This window comes from Chelonia mydas, chromosome 11 (assembly GCF_015237465.2).
Source record: "Chelonia mydas isolate rCheMyd1 chromosome 11, rCheMyd1.pri.v2, whole genome shotgun sequence".
NCBI lineage: Eukaryota > Metazoa > Chordata > Testudines > Cheloniidae > Chelonia > Chelonia mydas.
In genome coordinates, this window is record NC_051251.2 from 74,815,726 (window position 1) to 74,840,346 (window position 24,621).

General features: G+C 55.5%; 1 protein-coding gene across 5 annotated transcripts in view; it reads right to left on the reverse strand.

The window, feature by feature from the left end:
• COL18A1 (collagen type XVIII alpha 1 chain) overlaps nucleotides 1–24,621 on the reverse strand; it is a 239,589-nt gene that overhangs the window by 28,333 nt on the left and 186,635 nt on the right. For all 5 annotated transcript variants that reach the window (XM_043525804.1, XM_037912360.2, XM_037912359.2 and 2 more), the window contains 16 exons: nucleotides 23,897–24,044; nucleotides 22,580–22,695; nucleotides 21,431–21,457; nucleotides 19,994–20,209; nucleotides 19,089–19,115; nucleotides 18,120–18,182; nucleotides 17,875–17,961; nucleotides 16,197–16,250; nucleotides 15,834–15,983; nucleotides 14,815–14,877; nucleotides 13,517–13,561; nucleotides 9,588–9,728; nucleotides 8,609–8,680; nucleotides 8,050–8,076; nucleotides 7,019–7,063; nucleotides 147–209 (listed from right to left, as the gene is read on the reverse strand). In XM_043525804.1, the coding sequence (XP_043381739.1) occupies nucleotides 147–209; nucleotides 7,019–7,063; nucleotides 8,050–8,076; nucleotides 8,609–8,680; nucleotides 9,588–9,728; nucleotides 13,517–13,561; nucleotides 14,815–14,877; nucleotides 15,834–15,983; nucleotides 16,197–16,250; nucleotides 17,875–17,961; nucleotides 18,120–18,182; nucleotides 19,089–19,115; nucleotides 19,994–20,209; nucleotides 21,431–21,457; nucleotides 22,580–22,695; nucleotides 23,897–24,044 (1,344 nt within the window). The remainder of the gene's footprint in view (nucleotides 1–146; nucleotides 210–7,018; nucleotides 7,064–8,049; nucleotides 8,077–8,608; nucleotides 8,681–9,587; nucleotides 9,729–13,516; nucleotides 13,562–14,814; nucleotides 14,878–15,833; nucleotides 15,984–16,196; nucleotides 16,251–17,874; nucleotides 17,962–18,119; nucleotides 18,183–19,088; nucleotides 19,116–19,993; nucleotides 20,210–21,430; nucleotides 21,458–22,579; nucleotides 22,696–23,896; nucleotides 24,045–24,621) is intronic.

Here is a 24,621-nt window from a genome sequence, read left to right on the forward strand (position 1 = left end):
ACAATCCAGGCCCTGCATCCGCAACCAGCGCGTGCTGAAATCGCCCCACTGCGAACACCTGGGCAGGGGCTCTGAGAATAACACAGACTCCAGAGTCCACAAAGAGCAGTTAGGGTGGGTCAGGGAGCTGGAACCCCGACACTCACCTGAGGTCCTGGGAAACCTTCCAGCCCTGGGCGCCCATCCACGCCTGGAGCCCCGTGGTCCCCCTGGAACACACAGACAACCATAGCACATTGAGACTTTGCTTTTGGCACTGAGAGCCCTAGTCTTTGGGGGCGTGACTCGCATTCCAACAGTCCAGAGTCTGGCTGCCACAGGGCCCCACCCAGCTCTAGGCAGACCCCTAAGCGTCCACACAAGGGTTTTGGGTGGATTCTGTGTCACAAAACCACACACTTTACAAATCTGCGTGATGACACTGTTGAGCATTTTGAAATATCAACCTGTCATTCCATCTCACCACCCCGTGCCCCCAGAACCAGTAAGAGTGGGTGTGATCTGCTGCATACAAAATTAAGTTCTAATCTACGAAATGCATGTATTTAACACTTGCTACAGCCATCAGTACCTATGTATTTGAATCACAGGCGTACAGGAGGAGGGGAGTCGGGGCAGCCCTTGATTTTCATTAGATATACCGACCACACTTTTAATGTGAAAAATATTCAGCGCATTATAAATATATTCAAAAAGAAGAATAATTTGAAACAAATTCTTAACATTGGAATCATTCTAAATGATTAGTGATCTCCCTCATTCAGACCACAGCTGAGTGCCCCAGGATGAGTAATACGAGTCATTGCTTGTCATCTCCCAAAGCTAAAGCTGATTTTGTCAGGTCATTGCTACACACCAGACCTCCCTGCCTTGCACAGAACTTGCTCCATGGCAGTTTGGCGTGGTTGCGTACGCATCTCATAGATTTACAAAGTGCATCACTCTCACAAGAGCGCTTGTTTAACTTCAAAATACCCGGAGAGCAAGCACGGCACTGTCTGCTCCGGTTTTTGGAAGGAGAGACTTGTCATGGCGGATCCATCCCTAATGGATTCCAAACACTTTTACCCACACACGCATGGAGAGGTGCTCATTTTCCATTTTCTTTACATGCTTCGGTTGTTGACGGTAAGGAGCTGAGCTCTGGTGGTACCTTTGCCAATTCTTGCTGCCCGATTTCTGCCCTGTGTCCGACGTGGTGGCACAATTTGAGTGCCTGCAGCAGGCAGCCATGAATTTGGTTGCCTGTTCGATGACACCAGGCTCTGCTGCACTGATGTCACCCCGCAGAGAGAGGGAGTATCTAGCACACAGAATCTTCAACACAGTGCCTTTGCCAAGGCCATACTAGTTAGCTACTGTATCACAGCCTGAGTGCATGGGAAGCTAACAGCCCTGGTGCAAGGTGAGCCTGTTCCTAATTAGCAGTAGCATGGATGTCTAGTCCAGCTCTCCCTTGGATTGAGGGGGTTCCACGCTCACTAAAGATATTGCACCCTGTTTGCAATAACGGTGCAGGAGCGAGACAAATACGTCAGTGTCATCTGATAACACGGATATTCCCACCAGTTCCTCTTTCGTGACCATCACCATTTGTTGTACAAGGATGCTGTCGGCCTCCTCGTAAGAGATGGCCATATCTTCTCGGTTGATCACCACACCTCCCTGGTTTATTTCAATCCGGCTGCCATCTCTGCCTGTGACGATTAGCTTATGCTTTAGTATGAGTCGTTAAACTTCTTGTCTTGAATGAGTTCTATACAAATCTTATCAATCAACTGCGTCTTATTTTCGGTAACCATCAAGACAATTTTCTGTGGAGGTGTGACAGAGTGTGCTGAAAGAAAAGGAGAACTTGTGGCACCTTAGACACTAACAAATTTATTTGAGCATAAGCCACAGGGTTCTATCACACCCGCCATAGAAAAAGAGCAGCAAAGAAGCCCTCCAAGCAGCCTAGAGAGACTGTGCAGGGAGCAGCAAATCAGAGGGTTGCAGACCCATTTAGAAGGCGCTGTAGAGTGAGAGTCAGACAGTTGCTGCCTGGAGTTGGAGGAGTGAGGACTGTGTTCCAGGCTGGCTAAAGGAGCAGCACCACAGACAGATCAGACGCTGGCAGGGACCAGGGGAGTAAGAGAGAGGTCCTCACTGGCTGCTGGGACTGAGAAAAGGACTTTGGCCCTATGGTAAGGGTGAAGCATTTGTGAAGGTGCTGGAGTGGGGGAGTGGGCCAGGGAACCTAGCAGCACAGTGATTAATTAAAGGGGTTTTGTTTTGTTGAAAGGCCACAGACTGTGTGAGAGACTTGGCTGGAGGGCTGAGTCACTGAAACCGCCTGAGAAACCAGCAACAGAGGTCACCACAGACTGAGGGAGGTGCAGATGCACACCCAGGCAGGGGGTGCTCACAAGAGGTGGGCACCACCTTGTTGCAGGAGGTAGCGGTGTGCTTATATTCAACAGATGCACTTCCGTTTGTTTCTGTAGCTCTGCTAGATCTTACGACCGTCTCTGCGCTGAATTCTTGGAACCTGCCAAAGACAAGACACACATTACCTGCTGCTAGCTTGTGCTCAAGGCGGACTTTGAAACTGGTCATAAAGTCCTTGATGATACCACCTGCTGGCCAGTGAACTATCCAAAGAACTGCGGAACAGCCAGTGACCGAGCAGGTGATTTCTTGTGAAGTGTGTCTAGTTGACACCTCAGTCTGCAGCTGCTTCCTGAGGCTTGGTAGAGGAGCAACTCCTGTGATAAAATATTCTTGATGTCAACCTCTCATGAACTTGCTTGTAGGCCAATCACTTTTGAATAGATAAGGCTGGTGTCCAATACCAACCCGTACGTGCTTTTTTTGGTCACTGCCAGTCTCTCTACTACCCTTGACATTGTGCCATACAACCATCGGGGCCAGCTACGTTCAAATTCTGGCATTTGGCGAACAGCACTTGTAAGCGTGTGTTCACTCATTGTTTGTGGCGTCTCCTGCTGGCTGTCCTGGGAATTAGCTCCGCCAGTCTTGCGCTCTCCCTCCAGTGGTGTCTTCCTCCACCTTGTCTCACTCCGTGGCCCTGCTCACTCCAGGATCAGCAGTCTTCTCTTCATGGCTTGGCCTCTGGCCAAGTCACTAAGGTCCTCCCCTTCTGGGGAATTCGAAGTCTTTTCAGAACCACTGTCTGGCTGGTGTCTCCCATATCCTGGCCACTCCCCAGTGACTGGTTGGGGAACCCAGGCCCACCCTCTACACTGGGTTCTAGTCCAGGAACCCTGTAACAAGCAGCCATAGTCCAGGTACAGTCCTATGCCTTGCTGGTGTTTCTCTGGGCTTCTTCCTACCTATCTGGCTTCCCCGCTCTCTGGGTTTGCCAGCCTCCAACTCCCTCCCCTCAGAGAGACTGCAGCCTACCCGAGCACCAGTTCCCATCTGCAGTCAGTTACCTGGCGTTATACAGGAAGAAGAGGTGGGTGAGGCTTTTTTTAAACAACTAACACCATCAGCCAAAGCCCAAGACTTGGTGGTGATGAGGGACTTCAGGTACTTAGACATCTGTTGGGAAAATAACACAGCAGGGCCCAGATTATCCAACAAGTTCTCGGAACGTATAGGAGACCATTTTTTATTTCAGAAGGTGGAGAAAGCTACGAGGGGAGAGGCTGTTCTACATTTGATTTTGACAAATAGGGAGGAACTGGTTGAGAATTTGAAAGCGGAAGGCAGCTTGGGTGAAATGACAGAATTCATGATTCTAACGAATGGTAGGAAGGAGAACAGCAAAATAAAGACAGTGGATTTCAAGAAGGCAGACTTTAGCAAACTCAGGGAGTTGGTAGGTAAGATCCCATGGGAAGTAAGTCTAAGGGGAAAAACAATTGAAGACAGTTGGCAGTTTCTCAAAGAGACTTTATTCTCAAGAGCAAACTAGCCCACTGCGTAGGAAAGGTAGCTGTATGGCAAGAGACCACCCTGGCTTTACCAGGAGATCTTCAATGATCTAAAAATCAAAAAAGAATCCTACAAAAAGTGGAAATTAGGTCAAATTACAAAGGATGAATATAAACGAATAACACAAGTATGTAGGAACGAAATTAGAAAGGCCAAGGCACAAAACAAGATCAAACTAGCTAGAGACATAAAGGGTAACAAGAAAACATTCTATAAATACATTAGAAGCAAGAGGAAGACCAAGGACAGGGTAGGCCCGTTACTCAATTGCCGGGGGGTAGGGGGGCGTGCGCAGGGGAAATAAGAACAGAAAATGTGGAAATGGCAGAGGTGCTTAATGACTTCTTTGTTTCGGTTTTCACAAGAAGGATGGTGGTGACTGGACATTTAACATAGTGAAAATGAGGTAGGCTAGAGGCTAAAATAGGAAAAGAACAAGTTAAAAATTACTTAGATAAATTAGTTGTCTTCAAGACAACAGGGCCTGATGAAATACATCCTAGAATACTCAAGGAGCTCACTGAGGAGATATCGGAGCCATTAGCGATTACCTTTGAAAAGTCATGGAAGATGGGAGAGATTCCAGAAGACTAGAAAAGCGCAAATCTAGTGCCCATCTATAAAAATGGAAATAAGAACAACCCAGGGAATTACAGACCAGTCAGCTTAACTTCTGTATCCAGAAAGATAATGGAACAAATAATTAATCAATCAATTTGCAAACATCTAGAAGATAATAAGGTGATAAGTAACAGTCAGCATGAATTTGTCAAGAACAAATTGTGTCAAACTAACCTGACAGCTTTCTTTGACGGGCTAACAAGCCTTGTGGATGGGGGAGGAAGCGGTAGACATGGTATATCTTGACTTTAGTAAAGCTTTTGATACTGTCTCGCATGACCTTCTCATAAACAAACTAGGGAAATGCAACCTGGATGGAGCTACTATAAGATGGGTGCATAACTGGCTGGAAAACCGTTCCCAGAGAGTAGTTATCAGTGGGTCACAGTCATCCTGGAAGGGCATAATGAGTGGGCTCCCACATGGATCAATTTAATATCTTCATCAATGATTTAGATAATGGCATAGAGAGTACACGTATAAAGTTTGCAGATGATACCAAGCTGGGAGGGGTTGCAAGTGCTTTGGAGGATAAGATTACAATTCAAAATGATCTGGACAAACTGGAGAAATGGCCTGAAGTAAATAGGATGAAATATAGTAAGGACAAATGCAAAGTACTCCATTTAAGAAGGAACAATCAGTTGCACACATACAAAAAGGAAGGAGTACCCGCGGAAAGGGATCTGGGGGTGATAGTGGACCACAACTTAAATATGAGTTAACAGTGTAACAACTGTTGCAAAGAAAGTGAACATCATTCTAGGATGTATTAGCAGGATTGTTGTAAGCAAGACATGAGAAGTAATTCTTCTGCTCTACTCCGTGCTGATTAGGCCTCAACTGGAGTATTGGACTGGAGTGTCCAGTTCTGGGTGCCACATTTCAGGAAAGATGTGGGCAAATTGGAGAAAGTCCAGAGAAGAGCAACAAAAATGATTAAAGGTCTAGAAAACATGACCCATGAGGGAAGATTGAAAAAATGGGGTTTGTTTAGTCTGGAAAAGAGAAGACTGGGGAGGGACATGATAACAGTTTTCAAGTACATACAAGGTTGTTATGAGGAGGAGGGAGAAGAATTGTTCTTCTTAACCTCTGAGGACAGAGCAGGAGGCAATGGGCTTAAATTGCAGCAAGGGAGGTTTAGGCTGGCCAACAGGAAAACTTCCTAACTGTCATGGTGGTTAAACAGTGGAATAAATTGCCGAGGGAGGTTGTGGAATCTCCACCATTGGAGATTAAGAGCAGGTTAAACAAACACCTGTCAGGGACGGTCTAGATAATACTTAGTCCTGCTGGGAGTGCAGGGGACTGGACTAGACGACCTCTCAAGGGCCCTTCCAGTCCAGTGATTCTGTGTCACCATGGCTGCAGCTAGACCTTGTGAAGGTGGTTTCAATCTACGTATCCTATTCCTGGGACATGGTGCAAGACATCCTCATCCCTTGTGAACCGCTCTAAGAAGCTATCTGGCACGGATTCCATGGGTCGCAGGTCCTATAACCCTTTCCGTGTTAGGCCCTGCTGAAGCCCTAGACATGGTTAACAGTATGAACCAAAGTAGGCCTGGTCTAAGCAGAACAGTAACACACCAGGTATTAGCTCGCCAAGCATGCACCTTCCTGACCAGAGAGCACGGTACAAGAACATCCCGCATTCTCAAGAGATAGTCTCGGGCAGACATGTGTTAGTGTCCCTGTGACCCACTGGACAGGGCCCTAGGACCGTGCTTTGCTAACAATAAACCTGGCCGAGCACCTTCGCCACCAAACTGAGCCTGTGGCCTCGAGTAACACTGAGATCTATGGCTCAGCAGGCGCTAACGCGGGTGCTCCCGAACAGCAGAACCAGCAGAATGGCAGCGCTCTGCAGCACGCCCAGCTCCGGGCAGAGCGGGCACGCCCAGCTGCCAGGAGTAAGGCAGCATCGGTGTCACCGTTTCCAGATGCAGGAGCCTGTCTCCTCTCTCTACGTTTACGTACACCATCACGTCTCAGTTCGGGGCGGGGGAGGGGGAGGGACGTACCAGCAAGGTATACTGCTAATGCAGACATCACATATGTACCTCGGCGCTAACCCTGCTCCATAACAAGGTATTCCTCTGAAGTTTTCATTACAAATCACTGAAATCCAACAGAAGTGGTTTCATGTGTCACCTGGCTTGTCAGTCAGGAGGGGCATGCTATCAAGGGCTCACTTTTCAAAATGCCCAACAGTGACAAGGGGTCAGCAGGCACTTTCTCTGAACTCAGGGTCTTGACATTCAGAATCCACAAAAAAAAAAACCACCCTCATCCCCACGGTCTGGACACTAAAACACGGTACTGCCCAAAGCTTGCATTGGCTCCTGGTCTCCTCATGGACTGGGCGGGGCAGGAGTGGAGCCATCATCCCTCCAGCTAGAACTCATACGACAGGGTGGAAGATTTTCTGCAGCTCTATGAAGTGATCCTACCTTTTGTCCTGGCAAGCCAGGCAGCCCAGGGCTGCCGGTGTCCCCCTGGAAGGTAAAGAACAGTCAATCAGTAAGGAGGAGGAGCTCTCCTGCGTGTAGCACAGGAAATGTGTGCTGGAAATGCACGTTTCAGAGGTTGCACAGACCACCCCATGGATCAGGCATGTGAGGGGGCCAAGGGGCTGACAGCCAAGCTCCCTTTATCCATGCTATGGCTCACCAACACTGTCCTTCCTTCCAAGGCGATGATTTCTCAAGGCACAAAGGGCAGTCAGATGGCTAATTTCCAATGACTCAGCAGAAGCCAGGCCCCTACCTGCCCTTTGTGCCTCTGGGAACCTCTGCCCAGGCTTTCAGAGCACTCCTGGGGATGGGGTGGGGTTTGTCCCTGCACAAAAACAGCTCCTCGCTGGAAGAGGTGCCGTCTCAGCATAAACAACTCTGCTTGGAGGCAAAGGAATAACGAATATCACGGAAAAGTCCTGGGGGGACATCCTGGCTCCAGGGAATTCAATGGCAAAACTCCCTTTGATTCAGCAGGGCCAGGATTCCTCCCCATGCGTCTCCCTTGCCGACTGGTTGTGGGGCAGCACAGCGATACTCTGTGTAATATGTACTATGAATCGGTCAGCGCTCAGAACGGACCGGACATGCGCTGGTCAGATCAACCACGCCGAAAGGCTACTGCTCAGATTTTTTGAGACAACGGCATAATATCCTAACTCCTGCTGGGCTCTCCGCTGACTTCTGCGTTCCCATCTGATCTGGTCAATGTCTATTAGAGAAGGGGGCAGGGTCGTCTGTAACACAGGCCAGAGTGGAGAACGTAGGAGGGCGGGGGAAAGTTCCCCACTCTGCGCAGGAGGGGGACTCCCCCGAGAAGAGCGCCCCCCAGGGACGGGAGCTGGACCAGCCCCAGGGACTGGCCCTTTCATCAGAGGACACGTGTCACTGCACTGCTTGGCTGGGGCTGAACAGCCCAAGTCCTGCTAGGGCAGACGGGTACAAACAGATTCCCAATGGCTCCTGACCTTGAGTCCGGGGATTCCTGGTGGCCCCTGTATGAACAGTGAATAAATACAACACGGTATCAGGCGAATGAGCGCGTGTCCCCTCAGAAGCCCCTGAACTGCTGGGTACTTCGGTGTTTGTTAATAATTTCGCTACAGAAGGACACCAGCGGAGCCCCCAGGATCACACGCTGCCCCTGGGGGCGCTGTCGCTCACTCCCAGCCAGCACCAGCAGGAGATGACTTTTCCCAGCATCCCCCCTCCCGCGCTCTGCAAACACCTGCCCCTGCTGGCTTCACACTCCCTGCCTCACAAGCTGGCCTGCCATGGGTCCGGGCGGGCGCTGCCCGACGAGTGGGCCTGCCAGGGGTCCGAGCGGGCGCTGCCTAGCGAGCCGGCCTGCTGAGGGTCTGGGAGGGGGTTGGCAGCTACAGGCTCGAGCTCCAGACATGAAGTCCATGGACTTGGGGGGGTCATTTCTTTGCTTAGCGTCCTGTGCAATGCCCGGTTTCCTGGGCAGGGTGGAAGAATCCTCTGGAAGGGAGAGCCAGGGTTAACTGACGGCCAGGGGGGACTTACCTGCAGCCCTTCAGGTCCGCGTTCTCCAGGAAAGGTAGAAAAGAAAGGCATCCCCGAGCCTTCCATGTCGCCCTAGGGTAACAAACACCCGGTGAGATGCAAACACGGCTCACTCCGCCACCCAGGCCGAAGCGAGGGCAGAAGCACGGAAGCCAGGCTGTTTTGCCAGGCAGAACCACGTCACGCAAACGGCGAATGGGAGCCGTGTCAGCCAGGAGCCCAGGGCCTAGCCGTCAGCTTGGCCTTTTCTTCACACAGCGAAGCAGTGGGGGGATGTGGTACCCGGGGCACGGCACGCAGGCCTCCGCGCTCAGACAGCAGAACAGCAGCCACCCGGGAGGCAGCATTACTGTGCACAGCCAGAACCCCCAGGGGCAGGCCCTTCCCCTCCCCGTATCCCGCCGGAGCAGTGGGAGGGGAAAGGCTCCTCACACACTGGGAGGGACACCGGAGTTCTGCCCCACCACACTGCTGCAGGGCCTGCCGGCTCAAAGCCACTTGGCTAGCGGGTTGCAGGTCAGAGTGAGGGGGCTGGGCACACACGGCAGCCCAGAAAGGGGGTCCTACAAGCAAGAACTGGGATCCCATTAGGGTCCCACTGGAGGATCCAATGCAGGCACCAGAATGGGTGGACAACACGCTCCCCACGGGACCCTGAGTCTGGCCCCCCAGAGCACACAGACAATGTGCCCCCTACAGGATCTGCCAAGTGGGGCCCCCCCAGAGCACACGGGCAACGTGCCCCCAAGGGATGCCCCAGGTGGGGCCTCCACAGAGAGCACGGGCAATGCGCTTCCCACGGGACCCCCTCAAGTGGGCCCCCCAAGGGCACATGGGCAACATGCTCCCTGCAGGACGCCTCGAGTGGGGCCCCCAGAGCACAGAGGCAACGTGCTCCCCCTGCAGGATGCCCACTAACTCATGGCAGGAATGGAGTGTTAGGATTTCAATCTGCTTAGCAGCCATGGCTGGTACTTACAAATCCAACCTCGTAGCCTGGCCCAGGAGGTCCAGCAGGGCCTGGGGGACCTGGTGGTCCTCGTGGTCCCATAGGTCCAGGAAGGCCTGCCAGCCCGGTTTCCCCTGGGGCTCCCGCCAGCCCCATCTCGCCCTTACTGCCCTGCAAGTGGGAACAAAAGGAACCCTGTCACGCAGCCAGGCTATGGCCTGAGCTCTGAGGCTGCAGCCAGAGCAATGGGATCTAACAGCCCAGAGCGGAGGGGAGCATTCCCTCCCCCTATGCCCCCCAGCCAAAAGCACAGCACAAGCCAAGACTGAGCAGCAAATCAGACAAACAAAACAAGCGATCCGAGACCCATGTCAGTTACCAGCACTTCCCAGACAGTCCCAGAACCGCCTACACTGGCAGATTTGATGAGAGAGAGGCAGGCACATTCCGGGTGAACACACCTTTCAGAGAGGTGAGAAACTCACCCCCGTAGTTAGTGCCAGGTACGGTGAGGGCAGGTTCTGCGTCCTCACTGCTCTGCTGGGGCACCTTTCCACTGCCCTGCAGCACCCATTCTCCTCTCCTGAGCAGCGACTGCAGGTCCCACCCCCATATCGCAAGACCAGTGCTCTCTGCAGTGTGGAAAACGTCCCCCAGGGTGCATGCATGAAACTACCAACCTAATTCTTTCTTAGGAAATGCTGCTCAAAAGCCTGCTGGCTGGAAAGCCAATGAACTGAGTCAAGGTACCTCTCCACACATGTACAAGGAAGCAAGGGAACGGATAGCATCCCTCTGCAAGTTACATGTGCAGAGACCCTGCACTGTGTCTCCCAGTACAATTCTGTACGTCCTGGGAGCTCAGAGGCATGGCCCTGGCTTAGACCAGCCCACTTCATGCTTTCCTCGTTGGTCAGACAGAGCCACTCGCTGCACTCGGAAGTTTGACTTTGCATGACATTTCCCTCTCTCTATCAGAACATTAAGGGTCATGCAGACGCTGGGCAACACAGAATGAAAATACCGTACGGAAGGAGCAATATTCAACAGAAATTGTGAACTACGTTATCCACGTTATTAATAAAGAAAAGGTCAGCATTTCAAATGCTTTCCTGCTTGCACTGAATAAATGCCTTTACAAGTACCTATAAACCATACACGAAAGAGACCTGCAATTAACCCAGACATGCAATTAACCCAGGGGACGGATGCTTCTCAGGCTTGCTTTGCCTCAGTCTGTCACTACTTTAGGTTCCTACACTGCCACCAGACTTTTAAATCCAGTAGCTCTTTATATTCAGTAACACATGACACTTCCACTGATCTCACGGAAAAAATTCCAACCAATTTTGTAGCATAAAAAGTGTAACTGGTAACATGTGATCACTGGCCCCCGGCGTAAGAGAGGCAACCACACCCTACATGGCTGGGCAGAGTTTGGATGCACTGGACTCAACGTACAAACACAAGCTCAAAGAGCACAGATTTGCCATGGATAACCTGACATGCAGAACCACACAGAGCAACTGGATTTAAGTGACTTTCCTCCTTAGGATTCTCTTATTTTTGACAGCGAGAGCTCTGAGACACATGCGCCTGTCTAAGCCATGCCGTCGGCACGCGTGCACGGAGCCTTTACCTCGAACCTGGTCTCTCCCACAGGTGGGGATGTAGAGTAGTAAGAAAGCAGCTCTAGCAGGTAGAAAGGGATAGGAGGCAGGTTGCTCTGATTAGATGGGAAAAGAGTGAGTGGAGACAGAGAGAAGAGTGATAAGAGAAAAGAAATCATTTCCTACGAGCACTGGTGGCAGAGCGGACGTTACAGCCCCACGGCCTTCCAAAAAGGCCCTTTGCTGGGAAACGGGCTCAGGAGTTCATATTCCTATCTTCTGTTACATCAGTCCCAGATTCCACCCGGGACCTAGCAACGAGCTCAAACCCAGGAGCCGGCTCCTGCCCTGGCTGGTGTAAATCAATGGAGCTCTGTCAACTTCACGTCTTGATGCCAATGTGCACCAGTTGGGCACTGGCCCCAGCGGCTTCGGTTTAGTACAATGGATCCACGTGCTCACGCTGGGCCCTCCCACTACCTCCCCAGGGCAGCGTCCACGTGAGTGGAGCCCAGGCCTCATACCCACCCTGTGCAGAGCGATGCATCTCACCTGCTCCGAACAGCTGGGGACACGGCCTGGAGAACTGAAGATCTAGGCCCCGATTCTTTCTAGCACTCAGGCCCACGTTTAACAGGAAGCCTTGGTGTCTTGCTGCTGTGACTGAGTCACAATGGACACAGCGCACGCTCCAGGGCATTGGGGAATTGCAGCCTCGGCCCACAGCTTCCGCACCCTGGTGCTCAGCCGGAAGGGCTTGAGTAGTTTTGTGCCCACAGACCCTCAGGAAGAGCATGTGTGCTTCCAGGCATGTGCTGCCCTCACCCAGCCCAGATATGACATCAGTTATACGTGTGCTCTGGAGAGCGGGACAGAGGAAAAAGGCAGGACAGAACAAAACACCAGCGGCGAGCAGAGGGGAACATGCAGGGAACGGGACCCACAGTGGGTAATCAGGAGACTGAAGGAGCCACTGAATTGACCAAGGGTAAATGGCCTAAATACAGGTACCGATCCACTGTATTCACTCCCAATTCAAGTATCGCTGTGCACCGCTCGTTGATGTGGGAATGGTTGTCTCAGGAATGGCAACTGCTGTAAGCTAGTTGGCCAGCACACCTCTTCTTATGTGGATCATCCCCTGGATTTGATTCTGGATTTCTATTTCTAATAGGGCCCCCTATCTACTATTAAAACTCCATGCGCTTGCGCGCCAGGGCCAGTTTTGCAGCACTGAAAATTCCCAATATTTTAAAATTACATTGAGTTCATTCTGTGTGGGACATCCATCAAAAAAATCAGCAGGAATAGCCTTTCCCAATTAGGAAAACTACACTTTGGCTTTCTTGGTGGCTCTAGGCTGTGGCAGTTCTCAGAATAAAATAAAAATCAAGAAGAAGAAGAAGTTAGACAGAGACCTAGCAGCTTGACAGAGAAGCCATAAAGCAAATGGCTTTTGCCATATGGAATTTTGTTAAAGTTTAGATAAAGTTAAGGTCCCGTTTCAGTTTAAAGCACAGACGTCCGAAGAGTGACTGTCAGAAGGACGCCCTGCGGGTACGGGGAAGGCCTGACCGTGCGAAGCCTCAGGGCGGCATGGAATTCTGCTCATAAGAGGAGAGTAAAGTTACACAAGCGAGTGTTTGCAGGATTGGGGCCTTATCCCACATCAGTGACTGCACTGAATGCGCTGAGCATATGAGTTAAAAAGTATTTCCATAAGTCACACTGTAAGCTCAGTCAGGATTGTGACGAGCCCTGAGCCAAACTGCAGACATACATGGGACAGCGTCCTGCACCAAGACCTCCCCCATGCTGATCCGTGGCTGGGAAAGAGCGTTGCTCTCCGACAATCTTGCTGAGGTCTGAGGTATCCTTGTATCCTCCTGGCCAGCATGTAACACCTGCTGCTACGCTGGAAGCTGTGCAGCCATTGATGGGAAAGCTCTTTACTGTAAGGGGGCAGGGTCCCCACTTCACAGGCGGGAAAGGTGAAGCACAGAGTGTTTCCTGGTCAGCGTCACAAACCGATTCAGTGACAGAGCTGGCAACAAGATGGCAGAGCCCCGGCACCACGCTGCCGGCCACCACTCAGGAGACGTGCGAGAGGCACATCATGGGTCACGTTTCCCGTCTCTTCCTGAACTTAGCCACACGTCACAGGCCTGTCTGTGACACCTGCCATGAGCTCTCCCTTCCACCCACCCTGGCCGGGTACAGCCTGCAATTGAACGAGAGCAGACAGATCCCAGTGGAATCTGGGTGCTGGTTTCCAAGTCTCCTGCACTACAAGGGGCAGAGTAATCTCAGAGCCAGAGAACAGTTCCGGGGGAGGGGAGGTTACTGTACCTTGGGTCCAGGAGCTCCGGGGAGGCCTAGGTCACCTGGGTCCCCCTGGGAACAAGAAGGGAAGGAGAGTGAATCGTCAGACAGAGTGCTGCAGGCCAGGACAGAGGGGAGAGCTGTCCGGCCCAGTGGCACACTAGGACAGCTGGGGGGACTGCGTAAGCTGGAAGTTGTGGTGGGTTACCTGTTCACACACTTCTTTGGAGTCTTTTTTGACACAGAGCTGGGGATACAGTGTTACCTCACACGGCCTTAGCTACAAGTCTGGGTACGCTTCCCCCAGCAGAGCTACCACAGCCCTGCACAAGATCCGATCCTGGGTACGCAGGACAGCCGCAAGAGCGACCAGAACAGCTTCCCCCACCAAGAAAGCTACCACAGTTAACGCAGGTCTGATCCCCGATTTCTGGGGGCGCTCGCTCCCCGGTGCACAGCATGCGTGGAGCACAAAGGATCCTGCCGGGCGTGTGGCAGTGCACAGACTCCAGCCAGGACAGCGAAGGTGTGGCACGCCGTGAAGGACTGCAGCAGGCTTGCACAGCAGCCTCACACCGGCTCCACACCGCGGCCGCACATCCCACACTCTGTCCACGAGGGGACGCTGGGAGCAGAGGCCCCATCCATAGTCCCCAGTCAGCCGTGATCATGTGCTGGGGTACCCTGCTGCAGGTCTGCTCTCTGTGGGCAGGGACAAGGCAGCCTGCGGGGACCAATGTCAGCCCGAGTCAGCGGCTACCACCAGGCTGCCATCCGCAGCGGGCGTGCTGGGCAGATGCCAGCTGAAGTGGGGGCATATGAGTGGGGTGTGGGCTGCTTTATTTTCCACTCCCTGGTAGCTGCGTTTCCTGCTATGCCTCCTGTCCGGCCCCCTCTGTCCGTCAGTTACATTCGCTCAGCACACCAGGGGCACGGAAGTTCCCTCCAGCACTTTGCCACCGACCCCTGCTGTGGGCCAGGCTTGCTCCTGAGCTGGGATTTCTTATGACGCAGTATGATGTGTACCATTGGAGCGCCTAGAAGGCCAGGCATGGCCCTGGATCCCGTTGTGTTAGGCGCTGCACAAACGCAGAGCAAGACCACACAGCTGCGGTCGGCTCACAGACTGCATGCCCTGGCCGGCCCCAGCCACCGTTGTGATATATCCCATACTTTTCAGTACCCAAGGCAAAGGGTGCTCGTTCTGACTCCAGGCAGGGCTTGGGGCAGGACAGAGCTACCCCAGGCTCTTGCCTGCCCCTAGCCAGCGAGTTACGGCAGACTCTGTGGTTCCAGCCCAGGACCCATGAAGAGGGGACACGTACCCGTTCTCCTCGAAGCCCAGGCTGCCCGGCAGACCCATTTTCTCCTGGAGGACCTGCAGGACCCTGCAAAGTTAGAGAGAGGTAATCTCAGTTGGAGGAAACATTTCAGAACTGCCATTTTCATGCTGGTTTATTGCATTAACTCTTTACATGTCAGAGGAAAAGGCCCAGCTGCCCTCCGTGGCACACGGCCACCACGCTGCGCACTGACTGTCACGCCCGGGAGTTGCTTTAGCTTTCGATGAGAGTCACTGCACACCGGGCTCCTCTCCAGCCACGCCCCGCGCCGGGCTCCTCTCCAGCTACGCCCCGGCCCGGGACGGGTCGTCGCCCCCCGCCGGGCTCCTCTCCACCCGCGCCCTGCACCGGGCTCCTCTCCAGCCACGCCCCAGCCCGGGACGGGCCGTCGCCCCCCGCCGGGCTCCTCTCCAGCCACGCCCCAGCCCCGGGCCGGGCCGTCGCCCCCCGCCGGGCTCCTCTCCAGCTACGCCCCGGCCCGGGACGGGTCGTCGCCCCCCGCCGGGCTCCTCTCCACCCGCGCCCTGCACCGGGCTCCTCTCCAGCCACGCCCCAGCCCGGGACGGGCCGTCGCCCCCCGCCGGGCTCCTCTCCAGCCACGCCCCAGCCCCGGGACGGGCCGTCACCCCCCGCTGGGCTCCTCTCCAGCCACGCCCCAGCCCCGGGCCGTAACCCACTCCTAAAGCTGACACATTTCCTCGGGTGTCTCCATCCACTCTATTGCCCCGCACCCCACATCCTCTGACCACCCAAGCTAAAGGCAGCGCCTGGGTACGGCTGCTGTTCGTGTGCACCAGGCGTCCACTCACCCCGAATTCCGACGAGAAGCAGTGCCCCGTGCCCCCCCATGCTCCGGCACCTCCAGCCAGAGCAAGGCCGAAAGGCCCTGGCTCTGGCCCTGCCATGGGAAATGCTGGGGCACTGCCCTTAATGCCAGCAAGCACCAGGAACAGCCCTGGAACACATCGCCATTCCCAGCCCATGCTCCCCTCCACACTTACTGGTAGGCCTTTGGCTCCGGGGACGCCAGCTCTGCCTGGCAGGCCGGGGGGTCCCTGCAGCTCAGTGCTGTTCATCCCAAATCTTCCTGGCTCTCCTGGCAGGCCGGGCACCCCAGGAGGTCCGGGGGGCCCTGGTGGGCCTCGGGGGCCCTGAAACAGAGTAAAGGATGTTTGGCTGCACGTGGACACGTTCTCCCGCGCCTGCGGCACCATCTCCAGATGCCGACTGGTGTCCCTTGGCACGCCACGTCTGGTGCCACTCACCATGGCAGCCTGTAGAATACCACCCAACACCAGGGCTAAGCAAACGAAGCCTTCAAGAGGCAGCTGGAGCAGCCCCCTTCCCTGCGCTTCAACACTCACCCTGAAGCTTTCCAGATCGCCTCCAAACCCAGAGCCTTCCATGTCGATGAACGTCTGGAAGAGAAGCACACGGACACAGACGTGACTCCCATGGCACCGGGGAGCTGGCACACATTGCCAGCAGGGACTCGGCCCGCTTCTGAGGTGCTGGGGAGTGAAGGGTTCCGTGGCCTGGACCTCGGCCCCCGCTGCTGAACTAGCAGGAAGCACCTCCGGAGCGGCCGAGGGAGTCAGACTGGACGTGGGGAAGAGCAGTTTCTTATCCGCACCAGCCACAGAAAGCAGGGCACTCTGACTACAGAGGGCAGATATGCCCCACAGGCAGACGACAACACGAGGCTCAGGTGCTGCATGAACCCACTCACAGCAAGGCCTGAGCGGGGCTGAGGAGGTGCCCAGACCTTGGGCTGGCCTCTGCGTAAGGGCCATATCCCCCATGGAAAAGGTGTTGAGCCCTGAGCCTTGCTGCAGCCTCCGTCTGCGGGGCCCGGCCTGCTTTCTCCGGCAGCGCCGAGCGCCGCCTCCGTCTGCGGGGCCCGGCCTGCTTTCTCCGGCAGCGCCGAGCGCCGCCTCCGTCTGCGGGGCCCGGCCTGCTTTCTCCGGCAGCGCCGAGCGCCGCCTCCGTCTGCGGGGCCCGGCCTGCTTTCTCCGGCAGCGCCGAGCGCCGCCTCCGTCTGCGGGGCCCGGCCTGCTTTCTCCGGTAGCGCCGAGCGCCGCCTCCGTCTGCGGGGCCCGGCCTGCTTTCTCCGGCAGCGCCGAGCGCCGCCTCCGTCTGCGGGGCCCGGCCTGCTTTCTCCGGCAGCACCGAGCGCATAGCAGAATCCAAGATTCCGATTCCAAAATTCCAGTTTTCTTTCAGTTCCAAATCCGAGTGAAGAACTGACATTGCAAAATCTCTCATGGAACACAATTCAAAAATTTCATTTAGGAAAAGTTGAAATGACATTTAATCAAAACGTTTCATTTCAACTTTATTGACTCAACTTTTCTGCTAGAGTATAGAATCATTTGTAATATATTATAAAAGTGAAACGTTTTGACTGTCATATAATGTATATGATACAATATGACGTGACAGGACAACAATAGTCAAAACACTGACTTTTATATATTATAAATGACAATATAATAGACTTATTTTATAAATTGGTGATTGGTTTTGGAATGGGTATTGGTAATAATTGGTTTGGTAAATGATCCTTTGTCTACTCCACTCTTATTGTAACTGGTAATTTCCTATTGCAATTAGCAAAACAAAATAGTATAAAAATAAAATTAAAAATAAAATAAATGGCAGGACATATTAGACAATGACATGACAGAATAGGCAAAATGTCTCTATTATCTAAGATTGAAACAAAAGATTGTGACCTCACTGAAAGGAATAAACTCATAACTTTTCACTGAAAATTGATGAAACGGGTAAGTTCTGGTGGAAGGGTTGATTTCGTGGGATCGGCATTTCCCAACAAGGAAGCGTCGCGTAGGGAGAACCGTGAGCACCCTTCACACTGCAGAGTGGAGCTGCTCCATTTTACTGCCATACTAACATCACAGCAAGTGTCAGCTCTGCCAGCTGCTCAGTGCCATGGCAGGCGCCAGAATCTCTGTGCCCCTCAGCAGGAGGGTCAGCGCCAGGTCCTTGGACCCAATGCCAAAGGGCCCCCCAGGAACGTACCAGCTTGTCCTGTTTGGAAGAGAGGCCCGGTGTCCCCGGCGGTCCGGGCAGTCCAGGGGGGCCTCTTGCGCCGACTCCGGGCTCACCCTAAGCACACAGAAGAGACAACAGAACTTGTAACACGGGCTCTCTGTTACTCCACTGCATATTAGGCACACAAAACAGGGTGGTTCCAAAGAGGTCACGCCTGGGGCCAGAGAGAGCCAGTTAGACCCTCCCTTCATGCCCGTGTGCCAGGAACTCACCTTCTGCCCCTTGAGGCCAGGCTCTCCGGGAGTTCCAGGGAATCCCTGGGGCCCAACATCACCCTGCAAAGGGAAATAAAGAGACTGATGGGGAGCTAGAGCCAAGGGCCTACTGCATCCCAGAGGGTACACTGGGGGCAGTTCTCTGTCACACGACAGACACAGAGCAATGCGGGACTGGAAGGGGCCTCAAGAGGCCATCTACTGCAGCCAAGGAAACCCCTGAGACCATCTCATGCAGCTGTTTGTCCAGCCTGTTCTTCAAAACCTCCAGGGATGGGGATTCCTCAGCCCCCCTTGGAAACCTGTTCCAGACCTTACCTACCCCAAGAGTCAGATATTAGGAAAAACTTTCTAGCTCTCTCTCCCTTGCTGCCGACGAAGCTCATTACTTCTTGTCCTGCCTTCAGTGGCCGTGGAGAACCACTGACCACCATCCTTTTTGTAACAGCCCTTAATGTATTTGACGTCTGTTCTCAGGTCCCCCCCCCGTCTTCTCCTCTCAAGACGGAACATGCCCAGGTCTTCAAGCTTTCCTCACAGGTCAGGGTTTCCAACCCTTTTCTCATTTTTGTTGCTGTGCTCCGGACTCTCTCCAACCTCCCCACAGCTTTCCTGACGCGTGGCTCCCAGACCTGGACCCAGGACTCCAGCTGAGGCCTTCCCAGTGCCGAGCAGACCGGGACAGTGACCCCCCACGTCTTACACATGCCAGTCCTGTGAATACGCCCCCAGAGCACTGGCCCTTTGCACAGGTGCATTCTAAGCAGTGTTCCTGTAACACCCTGCTAGGCCTGTAGCGAAGCATGCCTGGAGCACTAGGAAGCATGCACTACACGGCAGGGACTCAGCCAATCCTGTGTTCAGAGAACAGGAGTACTTGTGGCCAGTCCCGTGAGTGTCTGCAGGTGGCACACGCGTACACCAGCACACTGGCAGTGCGAGGGGGAAGCAAACGGTGACACTTACAGGTTTCCCGTCTTCACCAGGATCACCCTAGAGTCAACAGAGATGGAGAGGTGTTAACGAGACAGGTAGATATTCACCACCCGGCCACGCCCTGGGGGATGCGCTGCGCTGCCCTGCCCTGCCCCCTGGCTCCTTGGAGCACTCCCCATTCTCTCTCACCCAGCACCCTGGGGGCTTTGGTAGGGTTTCAGCAGCACCAGCCAGGGCGTTGGCCTGTTCTGCCGGGCGTCTGCGGCTACTGTCACACTTTGCCCCAGCTCAGCAGCCCCACCCGCGCTGCCTGGTTCAGAATATGTCAAAGCCCCTCTTCTCTCCACGGCATATCTGGGAGGGAGGATGAGCATCCGAGATCACCCCCAGCTCCAAGACCAAACAGCCAAGGGTGGCTGGGTCTGTGCTGGCCCCAGCAGCTCTGGCAGGTGGCACAACTGGAAACTGGGGTGGTGGGAAGTGCAGGCCTGGAGCAGGGAGGGAGGCAAGGGAGGGAAGCAAGGAGATAGGCAGAGGCGCAGGGCAACTTGTGGGCACGGAGTGGTAAGGAGAAAGGGGAGCTTTCTAATCTCATTCGGGTGGGACCAGTGGAGAGGGAGAGGAGATGGGGACAGAGCGAGGAACAGAGCAGGCTGAGGCGGGGGGAAGGCAGGGTCCTGGGCAGCAGGGGACAGATGCAATGCAGCGGGACCCAGCCCATAGCCGGGATGCAAAGGGCCAGGCTGCGTGGGGAGGGCCAGGGAGGAGAATGACAGGGCCCTAGCTGGACAGAGGGAGCTCTCTGCAGTCAGCACCACAGGGTCCCAATAGCCCTCCACTGGCATCTCCTGGGGCAGGAAGGCATTTGCTGGCCCCCATCCCAGAGAGCCCCTCAGCCTGCTCCCCCAGCTTGGCTGGGTTGAAGGTTTACTCACGGGCTCGCCATCCTTGCCAGGGAGGCCGTCTTCCCCGGGCAGCCCTGGGGGGCCTGTTGGTCCTGGAGGCCCGGCGACCTGCTCCACCACAGAGCCGTCCAGGCGCTGCACCGTAGAGCCAGGGGGCCCAGGCGGGCCAGCGGGGCCGGGAGATCCCTGGGCACCTGGCTCCCCTTTCTGCCCCTTCAAGCCGGGATACCCAAATCCTGCACTTCCCTGGGGATGAAAGGGGAAACCATGAGCCACCAGCCGCATTCCCCAGCCTGGCCCGGGCACTGCCTATGGCCGGGATCCCCAGAGTTCCCTGCTCCCTCACTCTGCACTGATGCTGTGCCCTGGAAATGCCAGACTCTGGCCTCGCGGAGCTGGCTGGGCCCAGCATGGGCCCAAGGGGTGATACAAAATGCCCACCTAGTTCCCTCAGCCAGTCCCACATGGAGAAGGAACGACGCACCTCTGGGATTCCCTGGCTTGGCTCTGTCTGCGCACACATGCTGACGCAGGCAGCCCCACAGCCTGGGACATGCAGCCGATCACACTGGACACCAGTGCTCCCAGCCCGCCCAGAGGCTGAACTGGCTGATTTCCCTGCCCCAGCCTCTGTTCTTGGCCTGAGGGCTCCTTGGAGCAGGACACGCCAGGAAGGGGCCTGGTACATAGCAGGCTCTGCTCCTGAGACAATGCCATCAGCACCACTATGGTATCGGATACTGCCACAGGCCACGCCAAGCCAGCGATTCCAGTGACTGTGACGCAGTCTGCTCCTGAATGCCCGGGGAGGGTTATGAGCTGCGAGCTTGGGCAGCAGGTCTGTTGTGAGACAGCAGCATGCCAGGCACCTGCTGTGGAAAGACAGGTGCTCTGCCCAGCTCTGGCGTCACTTCCAGCTTTCCTCTCCCAGGTCCTGCTGCCCCGAGCGGCCATCAGTGTGTGCTCCCTCTCCCTCTCCCGCCGTGGCCCGGGCTGCCTGCCGGCCAGTCTCACAGGGACTCGCTCAACACGCACATTTGTGGGAGGCAAAGATGCCAAGCCAGGACCAAGCCAGGGGAGTGAGGGATGTGTGAGAACTGAGCAAGGCCCCTGGGATTTGGTCCTTGGGCGATTGCCTCCGAGAGTCCGACTCAGCAAACGAGGGCCGGTGGATTCCTGTGCGAATCTGGGCCTGGCTTCCCGGCCCACTGAGCCTGAGAAGCCAGCAGGTGCTCTGGCCTCTCAGCACCACTCGCCCCCAGGCCTTACAGGGAACGTGACTTGTCCAGTCAGTCTCCGCAGCAAGGGAACAGCGTGGACAGCACAGCCCAAGGCCATGCCACGGGCCTGGGCCGACACCCAGCGAGAACGCCAGCCAGCAAGAGTATCTGCCCCTGTCGGTACAGCGCATGGGCCCCCTGCCTGTAACCCCACTTCTGTACAACACCCCGTGGTCACCGTGCTCACCTTAACGCCCAGGTCTCCTTTTTCCCCCTGCAGAATAAAAGAGTGAAGCATCATTGCACCGACAGGCATCCTTGTTTACCCCGCACCCCCGGCAAGTCACGGCGCGCGCTCCCCTGACATCACCCTCAGCGCACACGCGGCTAGAGCTGAGCCAGCTGCTTCCTGGAGCAGCACCGTACAAGGGAGTTCAGTGCAATGCAGTCCTCTGGAGCCTGGACATTATCACCCCTAGGAGAGGTAGGGATGTCGGCTTGGCCCCCATGCGCACAGCTGTTGTGAAGGGCTCGATCCAGCCGCGGGGGTGCTCCTGCCACCCTGCTGACATCAGTGGGTCCTGGAGGCTGTTGGCACCAGGCAGGGCTGTCCCCATCACGCTCATCTGACAATGCATGGGGACAGCCTCTGCACACACACTGCTCCCCTAAACATGGGGGATGCGCCGCTGGGATTTGCCCAGAGCGAGCGTTTGCAGGGCTGGGCTGCTTTGCTGGAGAAGAGAGCCTCTCTTGCCCTAGCCCTGCCAATGCTGTGGCTGCTTCCCACCAGCTGGGCGCCCTGCTATGCCTGAAGGACGCGGGGAGCTGGCCCGCAGTCAGAGCCCGGGAGCAGGGAGGGACTCGCTGCCTGCTCTGACACAGACCAAGGCCCTGGAACGGGCAGATGGTGAGAAGCGCCTCACAGCATCGCCAGCTGCAGGAGGGGGACCTGTTCAGCTGTGCCTGACAAGCCCCGCCACGCGCCTTCGCCCTTTGTCCCAGGTCATCGCCCTGCCCTTGGCCTCTTCTTCGTTGGCTCTTCCTTACTGCCTGGCTTACTGTCATCGCCCCTTCCCCTCACTGCCAGATCCTCGCCAGCAGTGCCCAGTCTGCCGGGTCTGCTGCACAGCCAGGGGCTGGACACTGTCATGACCGGCTCCCTGCTCCGTTCCCCTGATCAAAGCCAGGCTGTCCCCGCTGAGCCCCACCGCTGCACTGCACACGAGGGGTGCTCGGCGGGCCAGGGGCTCCAGGGACTCTCCCACTGAGGCAGGAGGAAGGGGTGAGTGCGCTGGTGTGTCTGCAGGCGGGAGCCGGGGCGTGGGGAGGTTCGTAACGTGCTTCGGAGCCCGGGGATGAAGCTGCTAGAGAAGCACTAGGTACCACCACTGACCTTGTCGCCTTTCGTGCTGCCGGCTGCTAGAACCCCGCCGGTTCCAGAGTCCCCTTTCGGGCCACGTTCACCTCTCTCTCCCGGGGCCCCCTTTTCACCTTTTGGACCAACCCTGGCTGGAGTGAAGAGCCACATACGGTTACAGGAGGATGCAGGGTCCGGCTGGCCAGCGCTGACCGCTCTGCTCAGGCCAGGCTGGGGTGCGGGACAGCATGTTGTGCTGAAGACACCCGGGCGTGAGGGCTGGGCAGTCTGGGGCTCTCCGACACTTCCCCACTAATGGGGCTTGCACCAACTGCCACAGGCACTGACTTTGTCCTTTCCCGGAGGATGCTTGACCCCCACTCCACCCCTTCCCTCAAGCCCCCGCCCTGTTCCACCCCTGCCCCGAGCGTGGCTGCCCTCGCTCCTCTCCCTCCCAGCGGCTCCTGCATGCCCGCGGCAGGTGGGAGGCGCTGATAAGGGGGCTGCTGGTGGGTACTAAGCACCCATTGTTGTTTTCCTGGAGCACCCACAGAGACAGCGCCTATGCTAGCTGCGGCCCCCAGCTGCCTGATGGCAGAACAGCTGGGGACCCCCGGTGGGGGACCCCTTTCCCCAGGCTGTTCACCTCTCCATCTTTCTAGACAAAGGACTTAGGCCTTGCAATGCTGCATGCAGCAACAACGGAATACCCTTCCAAATCTGGGCCTAACTGATTTAGGAGCCTAGGTCCCATTTTCCAAATGGAGTTGGGCACAATCTCACTAACTGTCAATGGCTCCAATGAGTTCCAAGAGGCAGGCCGCACTGCCTCAGAAAGCGAAATGGAGCACACACCACGCGTGACGTCACAAGCGCAGCGTTGGGGCTTCCCCACAGAGAGGGAAGCGGAGCTCCCTGCGTCAGCCCCAGCCCGCTGGTAGCAGAACAGCAGACAAGGCAGGTAGGCCATGGGAGAAGTCCCTCCCAGGAGCTCAGCCTGGCGTATCTGAGAGGTGCTGGGTAGGACAGCCCCCCAACCTGCTCTCGTGGCCCCCCGACCAACCAGCACGGTGACATGGAGGGAGCTCACAGGTTCAGCCAACCACTTGGCAGGGATTTAGCTACTGGCATGTTGAACATCCCCCCAAGCAGCCTGCATGAGCTGCCAGACCCCCAGAGGGCCCCTGCTTCGGGGACACCACAGAAAACGGTGGCTCCACTTGCCTGTCTCAAGCCAGCTAATCAAGTTTGTGGCATTTCTAGTTTCTACTTGCTCCAGGTCATTTGCAGTTGTCGCCCCTGCTTTTAACATCTCTACAGGCTGGGTGGCAAAGGGGCAAATGCTAGTTTTACCTGCTGTAGAAACTTGCTGGGGTCCTTCCACTTGGATTTGCTTGGTTTGCAGCTGAGAGCCCACGCTCACTTTCTCCACTGTCTCCCCAGCGGTGGGGGGAGACGTGACCGGGGGAGGTTCCGGGAGCCGCGACACAGCTGGGGTCCCCTGCGCAAGACCAGAGAGGGGAAGAAGCTTGAATGCCTGAGAACAGAACTCTCTAATCAGTCAATGCGGCCCAGCCCCCCGTGAGGCCCGTCGACTTTCCAGGCTGGACAGCAGCACAATAGACATTTGCTTCATGGCTTACTGGAGGTGGTTACAAAGAGTAACGGGGAGTTACAGAGTCAGAGACCCCAAGGTCAGAAGGGACCGTTGTGATCGTCTAGCCTGACTGCCTGTATTGCCCAGGCCATAGGACTGCTCCGAATTAACTCCTGCTTGTACTAGAGCAGGTCTTGTGGGCAAACACCCAACCCCGATTTAAACATTGCCAGGGATGGAGACTCCACAGCCCAAGCTAGTATTTGTATACGTGCTGCAAAGCAACACTGCATTGTAAAGAGGGTTTAAAAACACAGCATTAACCACCCAGAAACAAAAACCCCATAGCAGAGCCTTCCCCCGGGCAGGGCCAGGGCAGGCTTGGAAGGAGGAGAAGGCCACATTTGTGCCTAAAAGGGGACCCATGAAGACACTCATTCGGGCCCCAGAAATGCATATGCACAGTGCACTAAAGACAGGA